This window comes from Juglans regia, chromosome 1 (genome assembly GCF_001411555.2).
Source record: "Juglans regia cultivar Chandler chromosome 1, Walnut 2.0, whole genome shotgun sequence".
NCBI classification, from domain to species: domain Eukaryota; kingdom Viridiplantae; phylum Streptophyta; class Magnoliopsida; order Fagales; family Juglandaceae; genus Juglans; species Juglans regia.
In genome coordinates this window covers 451,906-472,319 of record NC_049901.1, presented here as the reverse complement: position 1 = coordinate 472,319, position 20,414 = coordinate 451,906, and the positions used below count along the sequence as shown (strand labels likewise).

At 39.2% G+C, this 20,414-nt stretch overlaps 1 protein-coding gene across 2 annotated transcripts in view; it reads left to right on the top strand.

Annotated features, from left to right (window-relative positions):
- Nucleotides 1-14,742, top strand: part of LOC108992859 (inositol hexakisphosphate and diphosphoinositol-pentakisphosphate kinase VIP2-like) — a 32,422-nt gene extending 17,680 nt beyond the window's left edge. For both annotated transcript variants that reach the window (XM_035691725.1, XM_035691724.1), the window contains exons 24-31: nt 4,476-4,520; nt 9,844-9,910; nt 10,347-10,418; nt 11,830-12,083; nt 12,168-12,225; nt 13,277-13,444; nt 13,758-13,832; nt 14,143-14,742. In XM_035691725.1, coding sequence (XP_035547618.1) covers nt 4,476-4,520; nt 9,844-9,910; nt 10,347-10,418; nt 11,830-12,083; nt 12,168-12,225; nt 13,277-13,444; nt 13,758-13,832; nt 14,143-14,406 — 1,003 coding nt within the window. In that variant the 3' untranslated portion in view covers nt 14,407-14,742. The remainder of the gene's footprint in view (nt 1-4,475; nt 4,521-9,843; nt 9,911-10,346; nt 10,419-11,829; nt 12,084-12,167; nt 12,226-13,276; nt 13,445-13,757; nt 13,833-14,142) is intronic.
- The last annotated feature ends 5,672 nt before the right edge of the window (nt 14,743-20,414 follow it).

Genomic DNA, 20,414 nt, shown 5'->3' with positions numbered 1-20,414 from the left:
CGAAATTTTGTGTGGTGGACGAAGCTCCAGAAGAAGGGCATGAGCAGTCTGGTTTGAGGGATAGAGAGTTGCCTCGTTGCGGTGAGATGCTTTCGCGGGACAGTAATGTGATTCAGAGTGGTCTTCCACTTTTGGTGAGGAGCAGATCTGATGAGTTAGATGCTGGGGATGATTCTCCTATTAATAATATGGTTGTAAATGGCGAAACAAATAAACTGATGGTTTCGGTGATTCCCAAGAACAGTATTGGGGAAGAGGGGACTCTTGCTCCTTTTTGTACACTCCCTCCCAGTGATTATGGGAGTTATTCGACGAATTGGATTTTTAAAAAGGTAGAGGAGTTACAGAAAATATTCGGGATCTCTTTTGGAGGTTATGAGGAACAATTTATGGCCCTTCTAGTGGCTATTGAAGCTAGCCGTTCGAAATCAGCTTCAAAGCAAGACAGGGAACTTAAACGCCTAACATGCTCCATCAATTACGATGTCAAGGAGGGGAGTAGTGGAAGGGTTAGATCAAAAGGGAGGGGTAAGTTAAGTTTTAATGAAGCCTAAGCTCGTTTCTTGGAATGTAAGGGGTCTCAATAATAGGGAAAAACGCCTTCGGATCAAAGCTCTATTGAGACTATGGAAGGGAGATGTGATATGCTTGCAAGAAACAAAGTTGGGTCTTATTGATAGAAGTATTGTGCGTAGTATTTGGGGATGCCCTTATTTGGGTTGGTCTTATTTAGCCTCTCAGGGAGCATCAGGTGGAGTATTATTAATGTGGGATAAAAGAGTGGTTGAGGTGATTGAGGAATGTGTTGGAGAGTTTTCGGTTTCGGTGTTGTTAAAAAATGTGAGCGATGGGTGGATTTGGGCTTTTGCAGGGTCTTATGGTCCTAACATAGATAGTGATAGACGACGGTTGTGGGAGGAGTTGGCGGGAATACACTCTTTATGGGATGTGCCGTGGTGTATGGGGGTGATTTTAACATTATTCGCTTTCCTAGTGAACGATCGGGGCATCATCGACACACTTTGGCCATGGCGGAATTCTCTGAGTTCATCTTTGATATGGATCTTATGGACCTCCCCTTGGTGGGTGGTGAGTATACTTGGTCTAATGGCCGTGTTTGGTCGAAATTGGATAGATTTCTTGTCTCACCGTTATGGGAAGCACACTACCCAGAAGTTAGCCAGAAAAGGTTAGCTAGAGTCAGCTCAAACCATTTTCCCATCCTTTTAGATTGTGGTGGCATTCAAGGGGGTCGCCGGTACTTCAAGTTTGAGAATATGTGGCTTAAAGTGAACGGGTTTGTAGAGATGGTGAGAAATTGGTGGACTTCATACCAGTTTAGCGGCACTCCGAGTTTTATTCTTGCAGGTAAGATGAAGGCTCTAAAGCAAGACCTGAAGAAATGGAACTTGGAAGTTTTTGGTCATATTGACAATCAGAAGTCTATTTTGTTGGAGGAGTTGCAGGAGTTGGAGGGTAAGGAATTATTGGGAAGGGCCTCGGAGGAGGAGTTATTGAGAAAAGTGACGGTTGTGGCAGAATTGGAAAGGGTTTTGCTGTTAGAAGAGACTTCATGGCGTCAAAAATCCAGAGCCCTCTGGTTGAAAGAGGGTGATAGGTGTACGAAGTTTTTTCACAAAATGGCTAATTCTCATCGACGCAATAATGCGATTGAGTTGTTACATTCAGGTACACAGGTGCTATCTTCTTCGGCTGATCTAGAAAGTCACATTGCACATTATTATGAGACTCTGCTTACCGAACCAGCAACTTGGAGGCCGAAGCTTGATGACTTACCTTTTGAGACAATTGATTCACAGCTGGTGAGTGTATTGGAGAGACCTTTTGTGGAAGATGAGATCTTCAAGGTCATATCTGGTATGGTTAAGGACAAAGCGCCGGGCCCGGATGGTTTTTCAATGGGTTTCTTTCAAACTTGTTGGGATGTGGTGAAAGGTGATGTCTTGCGGGTGTTCAGTGAATTTCATGCTTATCAAAAGTTTGAAAAATCACTTAATGCGACTTTTATCGCACTCATTCCAAAGAAATATGGGGCGTCGAATATTGAGGATTTTCGTCCAATAAGTTTGATTAGCAGTGTCTATAAGATTATTTCAAAGGTCCTTGCTAACCGGCTCAGTCTAGTGCTGGAAAATATTATCTCCAAGCCCCAGAATGCTTTTATTCATGGGAGATATATACTTGATTCGGTGCTCATTGCAAATGAGTGTTTGGATGCTAGGTTGAGGGAGGGAAGTCCAGGTATTCTTTGCAAGCTAGACATGGAGAAGGCTTATGACCATGTGAACTGGGATTTCCTTTTGTATTTATTGAAGAGGTGTGGCTTTGGAGATAGGTGGATTTCCTGGATGCGTTTTTGCATTTCAACGGCCCAGTTTTCAGTGCTAGTTAATGGCACTCCTGCAGGTTTTTTTTATAGTTCGAGGGGTTTGCGACAAGGTGATCCATTATCTCCCTTTCTTTTTGTCATAGTTATGGAGGCGCTGAGCAAGATGTTGCAGGCTACTGTTAGTGGGGGTTTCTTATCTGGTTTTCAGGTGAGAAATGGCTCTGGTAGCTCTTGTATCATTTCACATCTTCTTTTCGCAGACGACACTCTGTTGTTTTGTGAAGCGGATAGGAGTCAGGTCCAAACTTTGCGTGCATTATTACTTTGTTTTGAAGCAGTATCAGGGCTCAAGGTGAATCTTGACAAGTCTGAGATGGTACCGGTGGGGGTGGTCCCTAATATACGCAATTTAGCAAGTCTTCTGGGTTGCAGGGTGTCCTCATTCCCAATGAAATACCTGGGCCTTCCGCTAGGTGCTACTTTCAAGAGTAGAGCTATATGGGATGGGGTGGTAGAAAAGATAGAAAAAATGTTGGCTGGATGGAAAATGGTGTATCTTTCGAAAGGGGGTCGTCTCACTCTTATCAAGAGTACCCTTACAAATCTTCCCACTTATTTTTTATCCCTTTTTCCTATGCCTGTAGGGGTGGTGAATAGAATCGAGAAACTCTTCAAGGCATTTTTATGGGGAGGCTTAGGGGAGGAGAAGAAAGTTCATTTGGTTAATTGGAAGTCAGTATGTTCTCCAATTGAGTATTGGGGGTTGGGTGTGTGTAATTTGAGAACTTTTAATAAAGTGTTGTTGGGGAAATGGCTTTGGAGATATCATATGGAAGAGGGTTCTTTGTGGAGGGAAATAATAGATGCTAAACATGGAGTTGATTGGGGTGGTTGGTGTTCTAAAGAAGTGAGAGGGGGGCATGGAGTGGGGCTATGGAAGTTTATAGGGAAGGGGTGGATTATTTTCGTAAATCATATCCGTTTTGTCGCAGGCGAGGGTAACTGAATCAGTTTTTGGCGAGATGTGTGGTGTGGAGATCACGCATTGGAAAGGGTGTTTCCAGCTTTATATCGTATTGCAGTTAACAAGGACGTGTCTGTGGCGGAAGTGCGATTATTTGCACATGGCTCGCATCAGTGGAATATTCTGTTTAATAGAGATATTCATGATTGTGAATTATCTATGGTTTCAGATTTTTTCAGCTTGTTACATTCTTTTGGGTCTACTATGGCACAACAAGACAGCTTGAAATGGAGGCTCCAGGATCATAAGAAATTCTCAGTAAAAGCGTATTATAAAATTCTGATTTCTCAGGATCACACCTCATTCCCATGGAGGAACATTTGGAGGTTTCGAGTGCCTTCTAGAGTTGCTTTCTTTGTTTGGAATGCCGCCCTTGGGAAGATCTTAACCACGGATAATTTGAGGAAAAGAGGATGTGTTGTATTGGATTGGTGCTACATGTGTAGAAAGAATGGAGAATCGGTAGATCATCTTTTACTACATTGTGATGTAGCAAGAGGGCTATGGGATGAGATTTTTCGACGGGTCGGGGTGGCTTGGGTAATGCCTAGGAGAGTGGTGGAGCTCATGGGTTGTTGGAGAAAATTGCAGGGCAGTCATCAAGTGGCAGCAGTTTGGAGAATGATTCCGTTGTGTATCATGTGGTGTATTTGGACGGAACGGAATATGCGCTGCTTCGAAGACAAGGAACGAACAATGTTGGAGCTGAAGAATTATTTTATGCACACTTTATTGCTTTGGTTTTCAGCTATTGTATTAAATGGGGATGATATACATGAATTCCTATCTTTAGTTTAACACTCGTAGAATGTATCTAGGTGTTCAACTGTATACTTCCGGTGTACTAGGTATATGCCTATTTCATTCACATCAATAAAGTTTATATCTTACTTATAAAAAAAAAAATATTCTCTTATGTCAGTGGTATGAACTGTGTCAAGTTTTTGAAGTATAAGAATTTCTTTTGGAACCTTAGCTGTTTTATTTTTGTCAATTCGGTATCTGGAACATGTGACACTATTACTTGATAGCTTATTGATTTTTGTAATTGTTGAATATGATAGACTCGCAAGTTAACTAACATTGTGGATTCTCTTGCAGGCGGTTTGATATAACTCAAATTCCTGATGTCTATGATTCGTGCAAGTAAGTCATCTGTTTCAAATCCATATTGGATCCGAGTAGTAAGAAAGCATGATATCACTTTACACACATTTGTAATTTTTGCATTTCAAAAGGGAATATTATCGTTTATTATTGTTAACTTTGTTTACTTCTTTGTTCCTTAATCTCATTCCTTTTGCCTTCCCCCCCCTTCCCCGAGAGGGAAAAAAAGAATCCCTTGGTTGTCAATTGAGCAGAAGTGTGTCGCTTTTGTATATGTCATGTGTACATGGGCTATGCCGATCATTATTGCTCAATAAAACTCTTCATTACATAATTATTCCCTTCATATATAAAGAAAGGTTATCAACTCAAACAGAAAGAAAATGACCAGGCCATAGTAGAAATGGTGGATGCTACGGTGGTGGAGGAGACTCCGATGGATAACAGGGAAGGGCGATCCAATCCCTTTAAATTTTATGTTCCCAGATTGGGGTTTTGGGAAGGTTAATGAAATCCAGAAAGTTTTGGGATTGGAGTACAAAGGGTACGAAGATTAGTTGATGACCTTGCTCATGGCCATTGAGGTGGGGCACCGGCAACATAGGTAGACTGGTTCGAAAATAAAGCGAGAGCTCAAAAGGTTGATGTGGTTGCTCAAAACTGAGGGTAACTCCAGTAGGGGCAGGTCAAAAGGGAAGGGGCTTACCTTTTCTCCATAAAACCCAAAATTGTGTCGTGGAATGTCGGCGGGCTCAATGAGGCCATCAAAAGTCTTCAGATAAGAAATTTGCTTCGTGAGTGGAAGGCGGACATCGTTTGTCTACAGGAGACCAAGTTGAAGCTGATCAATAGGAGAATTGTGAGAAGCCTATGGAGTTGTGCACATGTGGATTGGGTTTATTTGGCTTCCAATGGGGTGTCAGGAGGTATAGTGGTGATGTGGGATAGGCGCGTGGTGGAGAAAATGGAGGAATTCATAAGGAGGTATGCAGTAGCGTGCTCCAGAGTGTGGCAGATAACTTTTTGTGGCCATTTGCAGGTGTCTACGGTCCAAATGTAGACAATAATTGAGTATTGTTGTGGGAAGAATTAGCCGGAGTCCACAGCTGGTGGAACCTCCCATGGTGTATAGGGGTGATTTTAATGTTACTAGATTTTCGAGCGAGGCCAGCTATGGTAGAATTCTCAGTATGCATCTCTGATTTGAATTTACTAGATTTGCCTCTTGCCGGGGGCCTCGCCACGTGGGCTAACAACCAAAGTTGGTCTAGGTTGGATCGTTTCTTAATTTTGCCAGAATGGGAAAGCCATTTCTCATATGTGTGGCAAAAGTGCATGCCTCGTATTGGTTCAGATCACTGGCCTATTTTGCTTGACTGTGGTGGCCTCCGAGGAGGTCGAAGGTACTTTAAATTTGAAAACATGTGGTTAAAATCTGACAGTTTTGTTGAAAGAGTAAGGCAGTGGTGGTCTTTGTACCAGTTTCAGGGTACCCTTAGTTTCATCCTAGCTGGTAAACTCAGAATGTTGAAAAGAGATTTGAAGCTGTGGAACAGGCAATCTTTTGGTGATCTAGGGGAAAACAAGAAAGGCAAGTTGAGGGAGATTCAGGAACTTGAGAGGATCCAAGAGACCAAATCCCTTACCTCGGATGAAGTAGCTCGAAAGACTTTGTTGGATGCGGAGCTAGAGAGAATTATCTTATCTGAAGAGACTTCCTGGCGGCAAAAGTCAGGAGCATTGTGGCTCAGGGAACGAGACCGATGTTTTTCTAGCAAGTAGCAAATTCCCACAGGAGAAACAACAACATAGAGATTCTGAAAATTGAAGGTGTTGAGTGCAGAGAAGAACAGATTATTTGTGACCATGTAGTTGGCATCTATGATCAACTCCTAATTGAACTCGTCAGTTGGCGGCCGTCTCTTTATGGCTTGGCATTTGACTCCATTGGACCGAGTGATGTGTCTCGGTTGGAGAGGGTTTTCGAGGAAGAGGAGGTTGTTGAATTAGTGAGGAAAATGGCTAAGGACAAAGCACTAGGGCCGGATGGGTTCTCTATGGGCTTCTTCCAAGACTGTTGGGATGTTATTAAGGGAGATATTATGAAGGTGTTCCAAGAACTCTTCGTAGTTGGAAAATTTGAGAGAAGCCTAAATACCACATTCCTTGCGTTGATCCCAAAGAAGGTGGGGGCAAACGAGGTAAAGGAGTTCCGCGCCATTAGCTTGGTGAGTGGAGTTTACAAGATCATTTTCAAAGTGTTAGCAAACCGGCTAAGTGAGGTGGTGGGGGAAGATTATCACCAAGCCCCAAAACGCTTTTGTAAAAGGTAGGCAAATACTATATGCGGTACTTATTGCTAATGAATGCCTAGATAGCAGAATGAGGGCAGGCACAATAGGGATCATTTGCAAGCTAGATATGGAAAATGCGTACGATCATTTCAAAGTGTCTATTGGGATTTTTTTTCTCTACCTTCTTGGGAGATGTGGGTTTGGAGAGAGGTGGAAAACATGGATCCGTTAGTGTATTTCAACGGTGAAATTCTCTGTATTGATAAATGGCAGCCCAATGGGTTTTTTCCGTAGTTCCCAAGGCCTGAGACAAGGCGATCCGTTGTCGCCTTTGTTGTTTGTTGTTGTGATGGAAGGGTTAGGCATGATGATTTCGGCCTTGGTGAATAATGGCTTTGTGGAGGGATTTTCGGTTGGAACCTCGGATAGGGGAATCATTAACATATCTCACTTATTGTTTGCAGATGATACTCTTGTGTTTTGTGAGCCAGATCAAAGTCAGGTGCATGCGTTGAAGGTGGTGTTGTTGTGCTTCGAAGCAGTTTCCGGGTTAAAAGTGAATTTTGACAAATTTGAATTGGTGCCTATTGGAGTTATGCCAATGTACGACAGTTGGCCAGTACGTTGGACTGTAAGATAGCCTCTCTCCCGTTGGGGTATTTGGGACTTCCGTTGGGGGCAAGAGCACGGACACCCTCTTTATGGGAGTCAGTGATTGAGAAGATAGAAAAGAGATTAGCAAGTTAGAAGAGAATGTATTTGTCGAAAGGTGGTAGGCTCACACTGATAAAGAGTACACTTTCAAACTTACTAACCTATTTCCTTTCACTATTTTCTATACCTGCAAGTGTGGCGTACAGAATTGAGAAGCTTCAATGCAATTTTTTGTGGGGAGGTTTGGGGGAGGAGTTCAAATTTCACTTGGTTAAGTGGGAGACAGTATGTCGTCCTATATCCAATGGTGACTTGGGTATTAGAAATGTGAGGACCTTCAATCGGGCGTTAGTCGGCAAATGGTTGTGGAGATATAGTAAAAAACTGGATGCCTTGTGGAGAGAGGTGATTGGGTGCAAATATGGCGACTCATGGGGGGGTTGGAGCACTAAAGAAGTTAGAGGATCTTATGTTGAAGTAGTGAGGAAAATGGCTAATGACAAAGCACCAAGGCCGGATGGGTTCTCTATGGGCTTCTTCCAAGACTGTTGGGACGTTATTAAGGAAGATATTATGAAGGTGTTCCAAGAACTCTTCCTGGTTGGAAAATTTGAGAGAGACCTAAATACCACATTCCTTACATTGATCCCAAAGAAGGTGGGGGCAAACGAGGTAAAGGAGTTCTACCCCATTAGCTTGGTGAGTGAAGTTTACAAGATCATTTCCAAAGTGTTAGCAAATCGGCTAAGTGAGGTGGTGGTGAGTGGGCTTGTGGAAATACATTAGAAGAGGTTGGGGGGTTTTTCTTTGACACACTCTTATTCAGTTGGGTGACGGCTCCAGGATTAAATTCTGGAAAGATATATGGTGTGGCGATAATGCTTTACAAGACCGTTTTCCTCCACTATTCCAAATTGTTGGTGTCAAAGAGGCTTCAGTGGTGGAGGTTATGGAGATGTTGGGTGGTTTAATTCACTGGAATATTAGCTTTAGTAGGGCAGCACAAGATTGAGAGATGGACAATTTTGATGATTTTTACAGCCTCTTGTATTCCATGAAGCCAAGCAATCAACAAGAAAATGGTTTATGGTGGTTACCCGCTGGGAAAGGTGCATTTTTGGTTCGTTCATTTTATAAGGCTCTTACCCAAGAGCCCAACACTCAGTTTCCGTGAAGAAGGCTTTGGAGGAACAAGGCGCCCCCCAAAGCTGTTTTCTTCGTGTGGACAACATCTTTGGGCAAAATACTCACTACTTACAATTCGAGGAAGCGGAGGGTTATCATAGTAGATTGGTGTTGTATGTGTAGGGGTGGGGGTGAGTCGGTAGATCATCTTCTATTGCATTGTGAGATTGCAAGGGCTTTATGGTATGAGGTACTTAGTAGAGTAGAGTTGACTTGGGTTATGCCGGAGAATGTGGTGGCAGCCCTGGCCAGCTGGCCAATTGGAGGTATTCATCAGATTAAAGCGGTTTGGAAGATGATTCCAATGTGTATCATGTGGTGCCTGTGGCAGGAACGTAACATGCGAACGTTTGAAGACAATGAGAGATCGTTAGAGGAACTGTGTTAGCATCACTTTATAGCACTCTTTGTATTTGGGCAATTGCTATTGATTTCAATGGCATGGCCCTTCATGATTTTCTTGTCTCTCTTGCCCCCTCTTAGCCAGGGCTCCCTATTGTACATACTGGGCTAGGCTTATTCTTTGAGTAATATAGTTTTCTTGCTTATAAAAAAAAGTATATTTATATGTATGAAAAGGACAAAAGTAAAGTTAATGCACTACGCAAAGGTATAGTTTTAGTGTTAAGGGAGTTTTTGGATTTTTTATATTTATGTTCAAATTAACTTTTTATTTTTATTTTTTGTTTTTATGGATGAGGCAAACTAATACCAAAATATTAAGAGTATGATCTGAGTTACATTGCCAAATTATTGAAAGAAAATATTATTAACCCATCTTTATTGTTTGCTCCTCTATTGAATTTATGAGTAGTCCATAGAATTCTTTCTACACAACCTATGCATGGCATGCTTGTAAACTAGTTACTTCTTTTCTTTATGATTAGGAATATGCATCAAATCTATGGTTACAAGTCATTTTGGGTTTGTTCAGCTTACCAACAATCTGAACTGGATCTACATGGCAGTTATAGCATGGTTGTGATGAAGCATAAATATGTCCTTTTAAATAGTTAGAATCTTCTCAGCAAAGATTGTTGGTTCCCCTTTTTTTTTTTTTTTTGTTTGAAACAAGGCAGTATCACTTGATAAAAAAACTCAAGTTGATAATTTTTTCTTGATTGAAAGTTTATAATGGCATCCACTAATAGAGAATTTCATGTTGTTATATTAATTGTATACTTTTGTTCCAGTTTGTGATGTGTTTTTGTTGACTTTCTTCTTGACAGGTATGATCTCTTGCACAATGCACATCTTAAGCTAGAAGGTTTGGATGAACTCTTCAAAGTTGCTCAGGTAACAGGCAAAGTTAGTTAAGTTAGTTTTGACATCGATTCATCTGTAGAAGGAAATATTTTTTTTTTTTTTGTTGATATGATTGCAAATATTCATTACTTTACTGTGGTGGATTTAAGTGATACTGCCTTTTACCTGTAGAATAGCAAAAAAGTATAGTCTGCAAGACTCTGGTATCTATTTACCTTCAATCCTAGAATTTCTGCTTCCAAGAGCTGTGCATTACCGCTACCGAAAGAAATTGATCCCCCTTGTTTAAAACAAAACACTTGGTGGTCCCAAAGTACAAATTTTGAGTCAGAGTTGTGGGAGAAATAGGTTGCAGGAGGACTTAACCTCTTGTTATTATCCACTTTGTCTGTTATGCATATTGAATATTTGGTGAGATCCACTCATTATCACAGATATGCTAAAAGTAGTCTGTATATATTTGCAGTTACTTGCAGATGGCGTCATCCCAAATGAGTATGGAATCAATCCAAGGCAGAAGCTGAAGATTGGCTCAAAGGTAGCCTGCCTGCTGTGATGCCCCTCAAATTTACACTTAAAACTATAAATTATTGATCAGCTACCATTATTTAGTAACCAACAGAATGTCACATTCAACCATTCTACTTTTAAGGAAAAAAAAAAAGGAATTACCCACCCGTGGGTAGCCCAAGTGATAAGGGCGAACTTGTGTGCATGAGCCTCATGCCACAGGCTCGATTCCTCCCTAGGATCAAACTGCGATTTAAGTGAGAGGCCATGGCAGTGGTTTGCTGTGCTAGTCTCCGCGGGGGTTTAGGTTCCATTGCAAAATTTGTACTCTTGTGCGTTAGGAAAAGAATTATACTCATGATACAAGCACTCTCCACGACGTAGAGTTCCATACTTCCACTAATTTCTAACTATAATAAGTTACACTGCACTGTTAACATAGGGACAAGTAGTTAAATTAGATAACACCCCAAGAAATTCGAAGGCATATGCCCTTTTCTTTATTTTTGTTTAATCATGTATGTTTCTCTGAACAGTGTGTCAGTCACTAGGAAAACAACTATTCTGAAATTCTAACAAGCATGAGATGTTTAGGACTAATTGGGAGCATCATAAGTTATTGTATATGACTACGGGGTTAATCACATACATTTATGGAAACTTCTGGACATGTTTAGCAACGTGTGGTAGGTTCTGCACAATGTGTGGTATCTAGGATATTGTATACATCGGTGGCCCAATGTTATTTGCTATAGGGGTTGCTGATTGCACATGTATATTCTGGAGAATTTGCAATGCCTTTTCAGTTTGTTGTCTGTGCAGCCAACGTGGCAGATTCAGATGTATGCAGCAAAAGGGCTATGCTATTTGCAAGCCTTTTAAAAGACACACCCGTACACACTGTACTTGTCAGCCATGTCGGCTAAAAAAATTCAAAAGCTTAAGTGCTTAACAAAACAAAATCAAAATGAAAATTGAAAATCAAAGGTTCAAAATCGAAGTTGCAAGTCTGGAAGCTCTCTGCCCTAAAAAACAAAGAACAAGTGTATTTCACCATCTTTGGATACCGATGTAAACTCTCGCTGCATTCCGCATCTCTCATTTCCAATATGTATCCTCCTTTCTGTCTACCCCTGAATGCACCATCTCTTCCCTAAATGGTATCCCCTTCTCTGCCCTAAATGCCCCATCTCTGCCCTAAATGCACAAATTAGCTTCTATAGATATAAGATTAGTGTGGAACAACCAAAAATTGAAGAGTGTAGCCACTAATATAAATAAGTCAGGAACTCCGAGCTGACTTGTGGACCTTTTGCCCTTGCATGCATCTGGGGCTCTTCTTGGTCAATATTGCTTCTTGTACATTTACATTCTTATCCAATATATTTCATTTCTGTGGCTGAAATAGTTACAGCTTAATTTTATACATTTGCAACCAGATTGCTCGCCGTCTGTTAGGTAAACTGCTGATCGATCTGAGGAATACTCGTGAAGAGGCCATCAGTGTTGCTGACCTAAAGAGCAATCAAGATCAACATTCTCCATCCATGAAAACTGAAAAGGAAGACGCGGAATATCAATCAAAGCTTTACATTAAGAATGATGACTTGAAAAGAAATAGCACTACAAGCAATATATCAATGGAGCAGGATGATGACGATGATAAAGAGACCAAATATCGTCTGGATCCAAAGTAAATATTTGACTATGTTGTTTGTTGTGTTATTCTCTTAGCTGCAACTTATTATATCAACTTTTTAACCCTATTTTCTTTAAGGTATGCAAATGTCAAGACACCTGAACGCCATGTGCGGACACGACTTTACTTCACATCAGTGAGTATAATATTTGTGTTACCCTTTCACCATAGAAGATCTATCTCTAATTCTCTCCACAATCTCTCAATTACGATTCAAACAAGTGCTGAAGAAATGCTTTATATCTAATATAGGGCTAGGGTAGGATTGAAGAGGTCTTGACTAAGATTTTGTTTGTTGCACCAAGAAGTAGCTGGTTAATCTGAACTGCAGAATTTAATGGGAAAAATACACTGAGGACCCTCCAACTACCAGACATTGTACACTTTTCATGCCAAATAACCAACTACAAAAATCGGCACATTACGTCTTCAACTACCAAAAATTGACAAATAGTGCCTTTGTCCCGTCTAGTTGTTAAAATGGATAAAAAGCAGGTAAATTAATTTTGACTATGGATCCTAATAAGGGTCTATCAGTGCAAGTCAGCTGAACACCATGATTGATGAAAGCCTCTTAAAGAAGCATGATGAAATCTGGAATGGGGAAAGGGTACACATTGCAGCTTTTAAGTTGCTTGAGGGTGTAATATATCAGTTTTAGTCGTGGTAATGTATAAAACATCTGGTAGTTGAAGGGTGCAAATTCATTTTTTCCAAATTTAATAGGTGTATCAACTTTCATTATGTTACCACTTTATTTATTGTCTATGGTGTTTGGCCTTCGTTCAAATTGACTTGTATTGTGATATTAATGCATTGGTGCAAATAATAATCTCTTTCAAGGACTTCCTTACAGGTTTTTTAATACCCTTTTGTTATAAATACTGACATGGAACTTCCAAATAGTTGGGTTAGAATGAAAACCTTTAGGGGAGGTTTGGATACACTATCCAAATCTCCCCTAAGTTTAATCGATCTTCCCAAATCTTTTCCTTCTAGTTCTTTCCTTTTACATTTTTCTGGTAAACTTAATGTCTTTCCATTCATGTGGAGTGAGCCAAAAAATAATTAATAATTATCTGAAGTTATTTTATACTAGTTCCTTATGTCTTATGACATCTATACAATTTACGGTTTAGCTCATTGACTGATATTTACAATTTGTGATTTATTCTTTTCAATGACAGGAGTCTCATATCCATTCTCTCGTGAATGTCCTCCGTTACTGTAACCTGGATGAATCTCTTCAAGGAGAGGATAGCCTTTTTTTCCATAATGCTTTGGATCGTTTATATAGAACCAAGGAGCTTGACTACATGAGCTACATTGTGCTGAGGATGTTTGAGAACACAGAGGTAGGTAATATTGGGCATGCTCTCAAGGAGAGGCATTTCTATTTGGTAATTTTAGTTCCTTTTGCTAAACAGTCAACACTTGAGCCTATTTAATAGACCCTACATGGACTAGACCAGTTTGACTTATAAACTGGTGTTCTGCACTTTGATCTGGATCAATCAGGTAATCTGGTGATTAATGAAAGTGGCACCTACCAGAATCTTTTGTTACATTATTCCTTCTCATAAATCCTTTCTTAGATTAACGCGCCAGTAATTAGATATTTGTGGCTTCATTATGCTGAGCACAATTATTCTTATAATGAAATTACAGGTAGCCTTGGAAGACCCAAAAAGGTTCCGCATAGAGGTGACTTTTAGCCGTGGTGCAGATCTATCCCCCTTGGAGGTAATGCGTCTTGAATTATGATAAAGTTGTCATCGAAGGGACCATCTCAAAAGGAGCTAATGATGGACATGCTCACCCTGTGGTTGAAACTTAAGTTATAATATGCTAATATAAGGATTGCTAGGGATGGGATTAAAAATGTTTGTTCATCCAACACCCTTAATATTGTTTATTGGCAACAAACCTGGTTTAAGTTAGATTAGTTTACCAACTTCATGGGCATATCTGCCCCTGATAACTTTGGGCTTCTTCTTCCTGTGTTGGTGGCATAAGTATACAGCTAACCTCTGGTTTCTCTTTTGCTTGGCAGAAAAATGACAGCGAGGCTGCTTCATTGCACCAGGAGCACACGCTGCCCATAATGGGTCCAGAAAGGCTGCAAGAAGTGGGATCATATCTCACCTTAGAGAAAATGGAAAAAATGATTCGCCCTTTTGCCATGCCAGCAGAAGATTTCCCTCCGCCATCAACTCCTGCAGGATTCTCTGGCTATTTCGCAAAAAGTGCAGCAGTGCTTGAGCGCCTGGTAAATCTTTGGCCTTTCCATAAGCATGCAAATTCTAACGGAAAGTAACGAGGACTTCCACTTATATTTTGTGTCCAACACCCCCCCCCCCCCAAATTCATTTGGTGCTTTTGATATTTGAATAACTATGGTTGGTTGATCGGGTAGAGTGAGTTTTGAGTTTCTTTATAGAGAAAATTTTGCAATGGTCCGACAATTTTCAACAAGAACGTGTTGGAAGTATCCATCTTGGATGAAACTGACGGGCATTGCTTACATCGTTTTTTGTAATTCCCTCATTATTCCATTAATGTGAATAAAAGTAATCATCAGCTGAGTACCTTGCCCAGGTGCTTAAAGTCTAGATTCTGTTAAAGTCCACAATCAACTATATTGTTATATTCTGATCATGCACGTGTGGAGAAATTGCTATAATATTCTTCTGTTAGAGAACGATGGGATTTTTTTTTTTTTTCCTTTTGTGTATGTGCTGGGCTAACAATACTTCCAGGGCTCTTGAAGGACCAATAAACGCCAATGGTAACTAATTCTGCTTTGAGATGAAGGCCAAAATGGTTGGGGCAGAGAGTAAACTTTAAAAAGGAGAGGGATTTTATAAATGAAAATGAGTGGATACTGGCAGTTGCCTGCTGAAGTGGTGCGTGCATTACCCGCGGTGATGAAATGACATGTTGCAGAGAGCCAAGCTTTGGTATCAGATATCAATACTTCGCCAGCAATGCCCAAGAGTTCGTCATATCATACGCCATTACAAAAGGTCGTGTTTTCTAGCTTCCCTGTAGGTAGGTGGTTGTAGCGAGCCCACTAAATTGTTTTCTGTAAAGTGATGGACTGATTCGATAGAGTTTCTTCTGGAAGTATTGGACCCTTTATGGGCCTAACTCGTTACAACTAACTCCAACTAACACTAGACAGAAACTATCTGCACTCTACAAAACGCTGCCGTTTAATGCCTACATTTATCTTTCTCGTTTATTCTTACTTGACAGAACACTGAACTCATCGGTTCCACAGTGATCTTCTTCCACACAATTCAATAAGCTTCCGGTTGCTTCTGGTCCCATATCTTCACTTCAAGCACATAACAGTGGTCGTCTCAGGGTCAATCTTGAGTCAAGACTACTCTAAAAGGAGAATGCCTTCCTCCTTTTTTGTAGCCTACTTTCAGAGTCGAATTGAAAGTATCCCTACACTCTTTTCTGTATAAGTTGAAAAGCCAGGCTTGGTCCAACACAATCATGTCACGCAGTCCCCCTCACATTCGGGTTTTATGTCGTCATCATAGGGCCCATAGACTATTTGCCTTTGGAACTTGTGGGGTTCGTCCCGAGAAAATATTCTCATCAGCCTCTGTAGTAAATCACACACTGCACAACTTACGTGTTAACCGATTTTGAATTTGAATTTTTTCCTCCTCGTTCAACCGATAGTTTGATGTGAGAGAAAGAACTTGAAGAGAGAGAAGTGAGAGACGTTGAGGACACTTGAGGAGAGAGAGAGAGAGAGAGAGAGAGAGAGAGAGAAGAGAGAGGGGGTTTGAGAGAGAAAGCTTGATGAGAGAGAGCTGATGAGAGAGAGCTTGAGGAGAGAGAGAGAGAAGAGAGAGGGGGTTTGAGAGAGAAAGCTTGATGGGAGAGAGGGCAAAAGAAAATGTGCAACTTATTCTTGTTGGGCCTACATAAATGGTGTGACACAGATAAATATTATAATAATATTTATTTGGTCAAAAAGCACATTACGTAAAAGTTAAACCATGAAACAACGTAACAAGAGGTGGCCAGCACTGCTAAATGCACATAGGTGGCACGAGTAATATATTTCTTAATAGTTCAATCGTATCGAATCTTTACTTCTCTACCTAAAGCCACCTTCAATTTCATGTTACTTGCCCAGCACAAGCGCCACAACCTGGTTAGAAGCATTAAAGGCAGTACGTGACTATCTATATCAAATAATGCACCTTCTATATATTTTCCAGAAATTTCATAGAAAGACAGTTGCTCTGGTCACCCTAATGTGACGATGATACTTTCTTGCTGACAAACGAAAGTGGGTGGGGAAGACCTATCTTTCTATTTCCAGGATCTTACTATTGGAACCTTTTCTTCTTTATATCTCTTTTTTCTTTAGCTTTGCTTTAGTTTTGGATAATTTAATCTGGCTTTTGGCCATTTCCTAGACCTAGATTGATATCCAGGTAGATATAAAAGTTTGATCTAACAATTATGCCCACCCCAAAATGATTTTGTCTTCAGAACCTAATACTAATATATTTGCAAGATACAGTACGTGGTCCGGTGTTAGAAATCTTGCGCGCTTAGTTGAGGCCTTTCAAGTTATGAGTTCTCATCACTTTTACGAGAGAAAATATAAATATCAGCCTACTGTTTATTGAAGCCGGCGCACACTTAGTAAATTGAGTGAAAAAAAAAAAAAAAAATTATGTGTGGTGTGCTGCGGCTTCCGGCTGATGCGCAGCACAGCCATTTTTACTAACGGTGAAACAGCTCGGACAATCATTTCCGACAAAATCTAGGGAATAGGGATGCTACAAGTGGATGTACTCTTATCAATCAAATGTAGATACGGCTGCATTGGGACGTTTAGCTGATCTATATTTTTTTTATCAATGATAATGAGTTGTGTAATAGAGAGAATTATGTGAGGTTCATTTAAATTGAGTTTAAAGTGTGTTTCGATGTTAAAATAAATTTAATACTTTTTATGAGAAGTTAAAAAAGGTTATGGATCATACATATAAAGATGTGTTAAGTTGAAAAAGGTTACGGATCTCATGTGTAAGAAAGTTTTGAGTTAAGATGAGTTTAATAATTTGAGAGTTGAGTATTTAGATGTTAGACTCAACTTAAAATTAGACTAAATTTAACAAAATCTTAGAGCCAAATGCAGTCGTAGTGGTGATGACCATTAATTTGGGTTTCTAATTGAAGGGAAAACGACGAGAAAAGCTCTCCATCTTAGAATTTCCTCTAATAATTGCTTTATCAACCCACGTTTTTTATATGTTTTGTCTTATCACTTGCACGTGATGTAAAGCAAATCTATATGATTTGGTGGAAGCCGCATATATTATTAGCAATGATTTAATATGGGGATATGAATTATTGGTCCAAGTGGTATCTAGGGAGTTCTTAAGCTTTTTTAGTAGAAGTTATACAAAATCTGGACTCTGATTCTGATAGTATACAACCATCGAGAGTGGTATCGAATGTGTAATATTTTTTTAAATATTTTTTAAACACTCTTAAATATTTAAAAAAATAATCACAAATTCATTAAAAAAATAATTTCTTAATCATTAAATAAATAAAAAAATCCAATCGAATCCTCTATGGATACATCAATTCCGGTCTTATAGTAAATTAATGATGTCTCTTTAATACATTAGTGGCAACCTTGGTGCCCAAAAAGCTCTTGAAATAAAAAATTAATGAAAAGAAAATAGAAAAAGACTGGACGAATTAGTAGGATAAAGATGTCCAGGGTCCAAATTCATTACATAATTGGTTTTGACAGTATTATTGTGCAATAATTGTATTTCTCTTATCATTTTTTTTTTCTCCATATGATCATCTATCTATCCTTGGGAGCCTAGGGTGTAAAAATAGGTGGATCCCAAAAACTCCCTCTTTTGGGGTTAAGCATGATTTCAGTAAGATTCGGACGGCTGTAAGGGATCCATATATCCTTGACAAAAACCATGGGGTGTTTCCAAATAATTGCTCATAAAATGCTGGCCGGTAAAATAATTTCCATCATGTGGAACATAAAACAATGGTCAGTCCAGCAGTTGCGACTGGGAAAAAGCTGACCTAGTTCGTGTCCTCAAATTTACGCGAAAAATCGAAGGAACTCTTAACCAAATATTGAAGGAAAACGAAGTTAATTTGAAGAGCCAATGCCAACTGATTCCATACGGCATCCTTCAGCTATAACGTTGCCTCGGACAATTGATTTTCCTAATTGGCTAGGCCAAAACATGATCATGAGCGCCACAACTTTAACCACGTAACACAAATAAAATCAAATCAAGGGTGAAGATCAAGTAGCTAGGACTGAAAGATCAGGATGAGAAGAAGGAAGAGAGAGGCACGAAAGAAAATGACAAAAAAATCTTCCCTCATGTATTGACTCCCACTTTAATGATGCCAGAGTTTGAGTTCAAGGGGGACTCTTTCTTCTTTGAAATTTGAAGGCAGGCCCCTGATCTGCTTGGGCGTCTTTTTCAAGTTATTGTGTTTTTATCTGTTCCTAGTCAAACATGATCTTGTAACGGTTGGGAAACTATTAGGGAAGGTTGGTTTGAAATTTGAACCACACCATGCATGAGATACGTATTCTAGTTGCTATTTTGGACTGGACGCGGTATTGTATAGTTGGTAGATAGGCATTAATTAAAACCCACTGTTAATGGAGGTCATGACAAAAAAGCAAAACCCTAATTTTCTTTTTCTGCATGTTTTGAGGGATTAGTTCCCTCTTCCTAATTAGAGACTAGAGTTTTCATAGATCCGTCTCATATGTATTATCAAAATTTCCTTTATATATACAAAATTAGAAGAGTTCTATGTAGTGATTGAGAATTAGAAACTCTCCATGTGCCGAAATTAGTGGCGAAGGGATCGAAAATTACAGAAAATTGCCAGAAACCTTAAAGAATAAGAGACATATATAATAAGTTAGGTAATCAGAACGTTGTTTTCCCTTATCTACCATTCCTGATCTCCAGCTGCTTCCAGCTTAGCCTAGCTAACACTTGAGAATCGAATGTAGTGATTGAGAATCGGATGTAACTAATTAGAAGAGTTCTATGTAGTGATTGAGAATCGGAAACTCCCTACATGCCGAAATTAGTGGCAAAAGAATTGAAAATTACATAAAGTTGCCAGAAACGTTAAAGAATAAGAGATATATATCATATGTTAAGTAATCAGAACGTTGCTTTCTCTTATCTACCATTCCTGATCTCCAGCTGCTTCAAACTTAGCCTAGCTAATACTTGCAGCTGATCCATTTCGTAGTAATTTGGCATCACTAGCTAGCCATGAATATTGATATGTAGTAGTACTAGTGATGGAAAACATTATGCATATATGTTATTCCCGTAGTATTAATTAACGATTGTATTCTTTTATTACCATGTATTAATAATGGAAAAATTCTAAACATAAATCTCACACCCTATACACCCACTTAAAAATATGTGATTTTACTTTTTTTATCCTCATATTTCATATTAAATTTAATATGAAATATGAGGATAAAAAAAGTAAAATCACATATTTTTAAGTGGGTGTGCAGGGTGTGAGACTTATGTGTAGCACAACTCTTAATAATGATATATTGAAGGTCGCAATCTTCAAGTTTTCCAGATTAGCTTTGAAAGTAGTTTTTTTATTTGCGTCTCTTTCTTTCAAATAATATTTATGGTTTTCGTGACTTGTACACCAAAGCTACGAGCATTAATAATTAGGACTTCCTTGATTATGAGTTTAGGCTAATGTATTCACGATTCCCATTATATGAAAATTACTTATTTATGACAAGCTATTTCTTATAAAAATAATTATTTTTTGTTAAAATAAATATGTTTTCGTCATAAATTATCATTCTCGATGCAAATAATTCATTCTTGTATTGGCCTGATCGATGAAGGCATGCAAAAAGTGTTGTAATCATGTTAGTACTGTCCCTGGAGTTCTAACAAATTAAGGACCATCGTCTGATTGCAGATTGTAAATATGTATCAAAGCACATGAAGTTCGTAGCTAGGGATGTCAAATAATAGGAAGAAATTAGGTTTAAGAAAGCTGGTATCATTTGACATTATCTTATCTACTTATACCCCTTGGAAGGTTTATACAAAATTCAGCGAAATTAAAGAAGTACATGGACTAATAATAGATTTTTATTTTTTATGTTTTGGTGAAAAATCATGGTTTTCAAGACTTTAAAGTTTAAATGATCATAATAATGAGTCAATGACATTAACAAAACGAAAATGTGACTCTATCTGTGGTTGGCAGTCACGACAT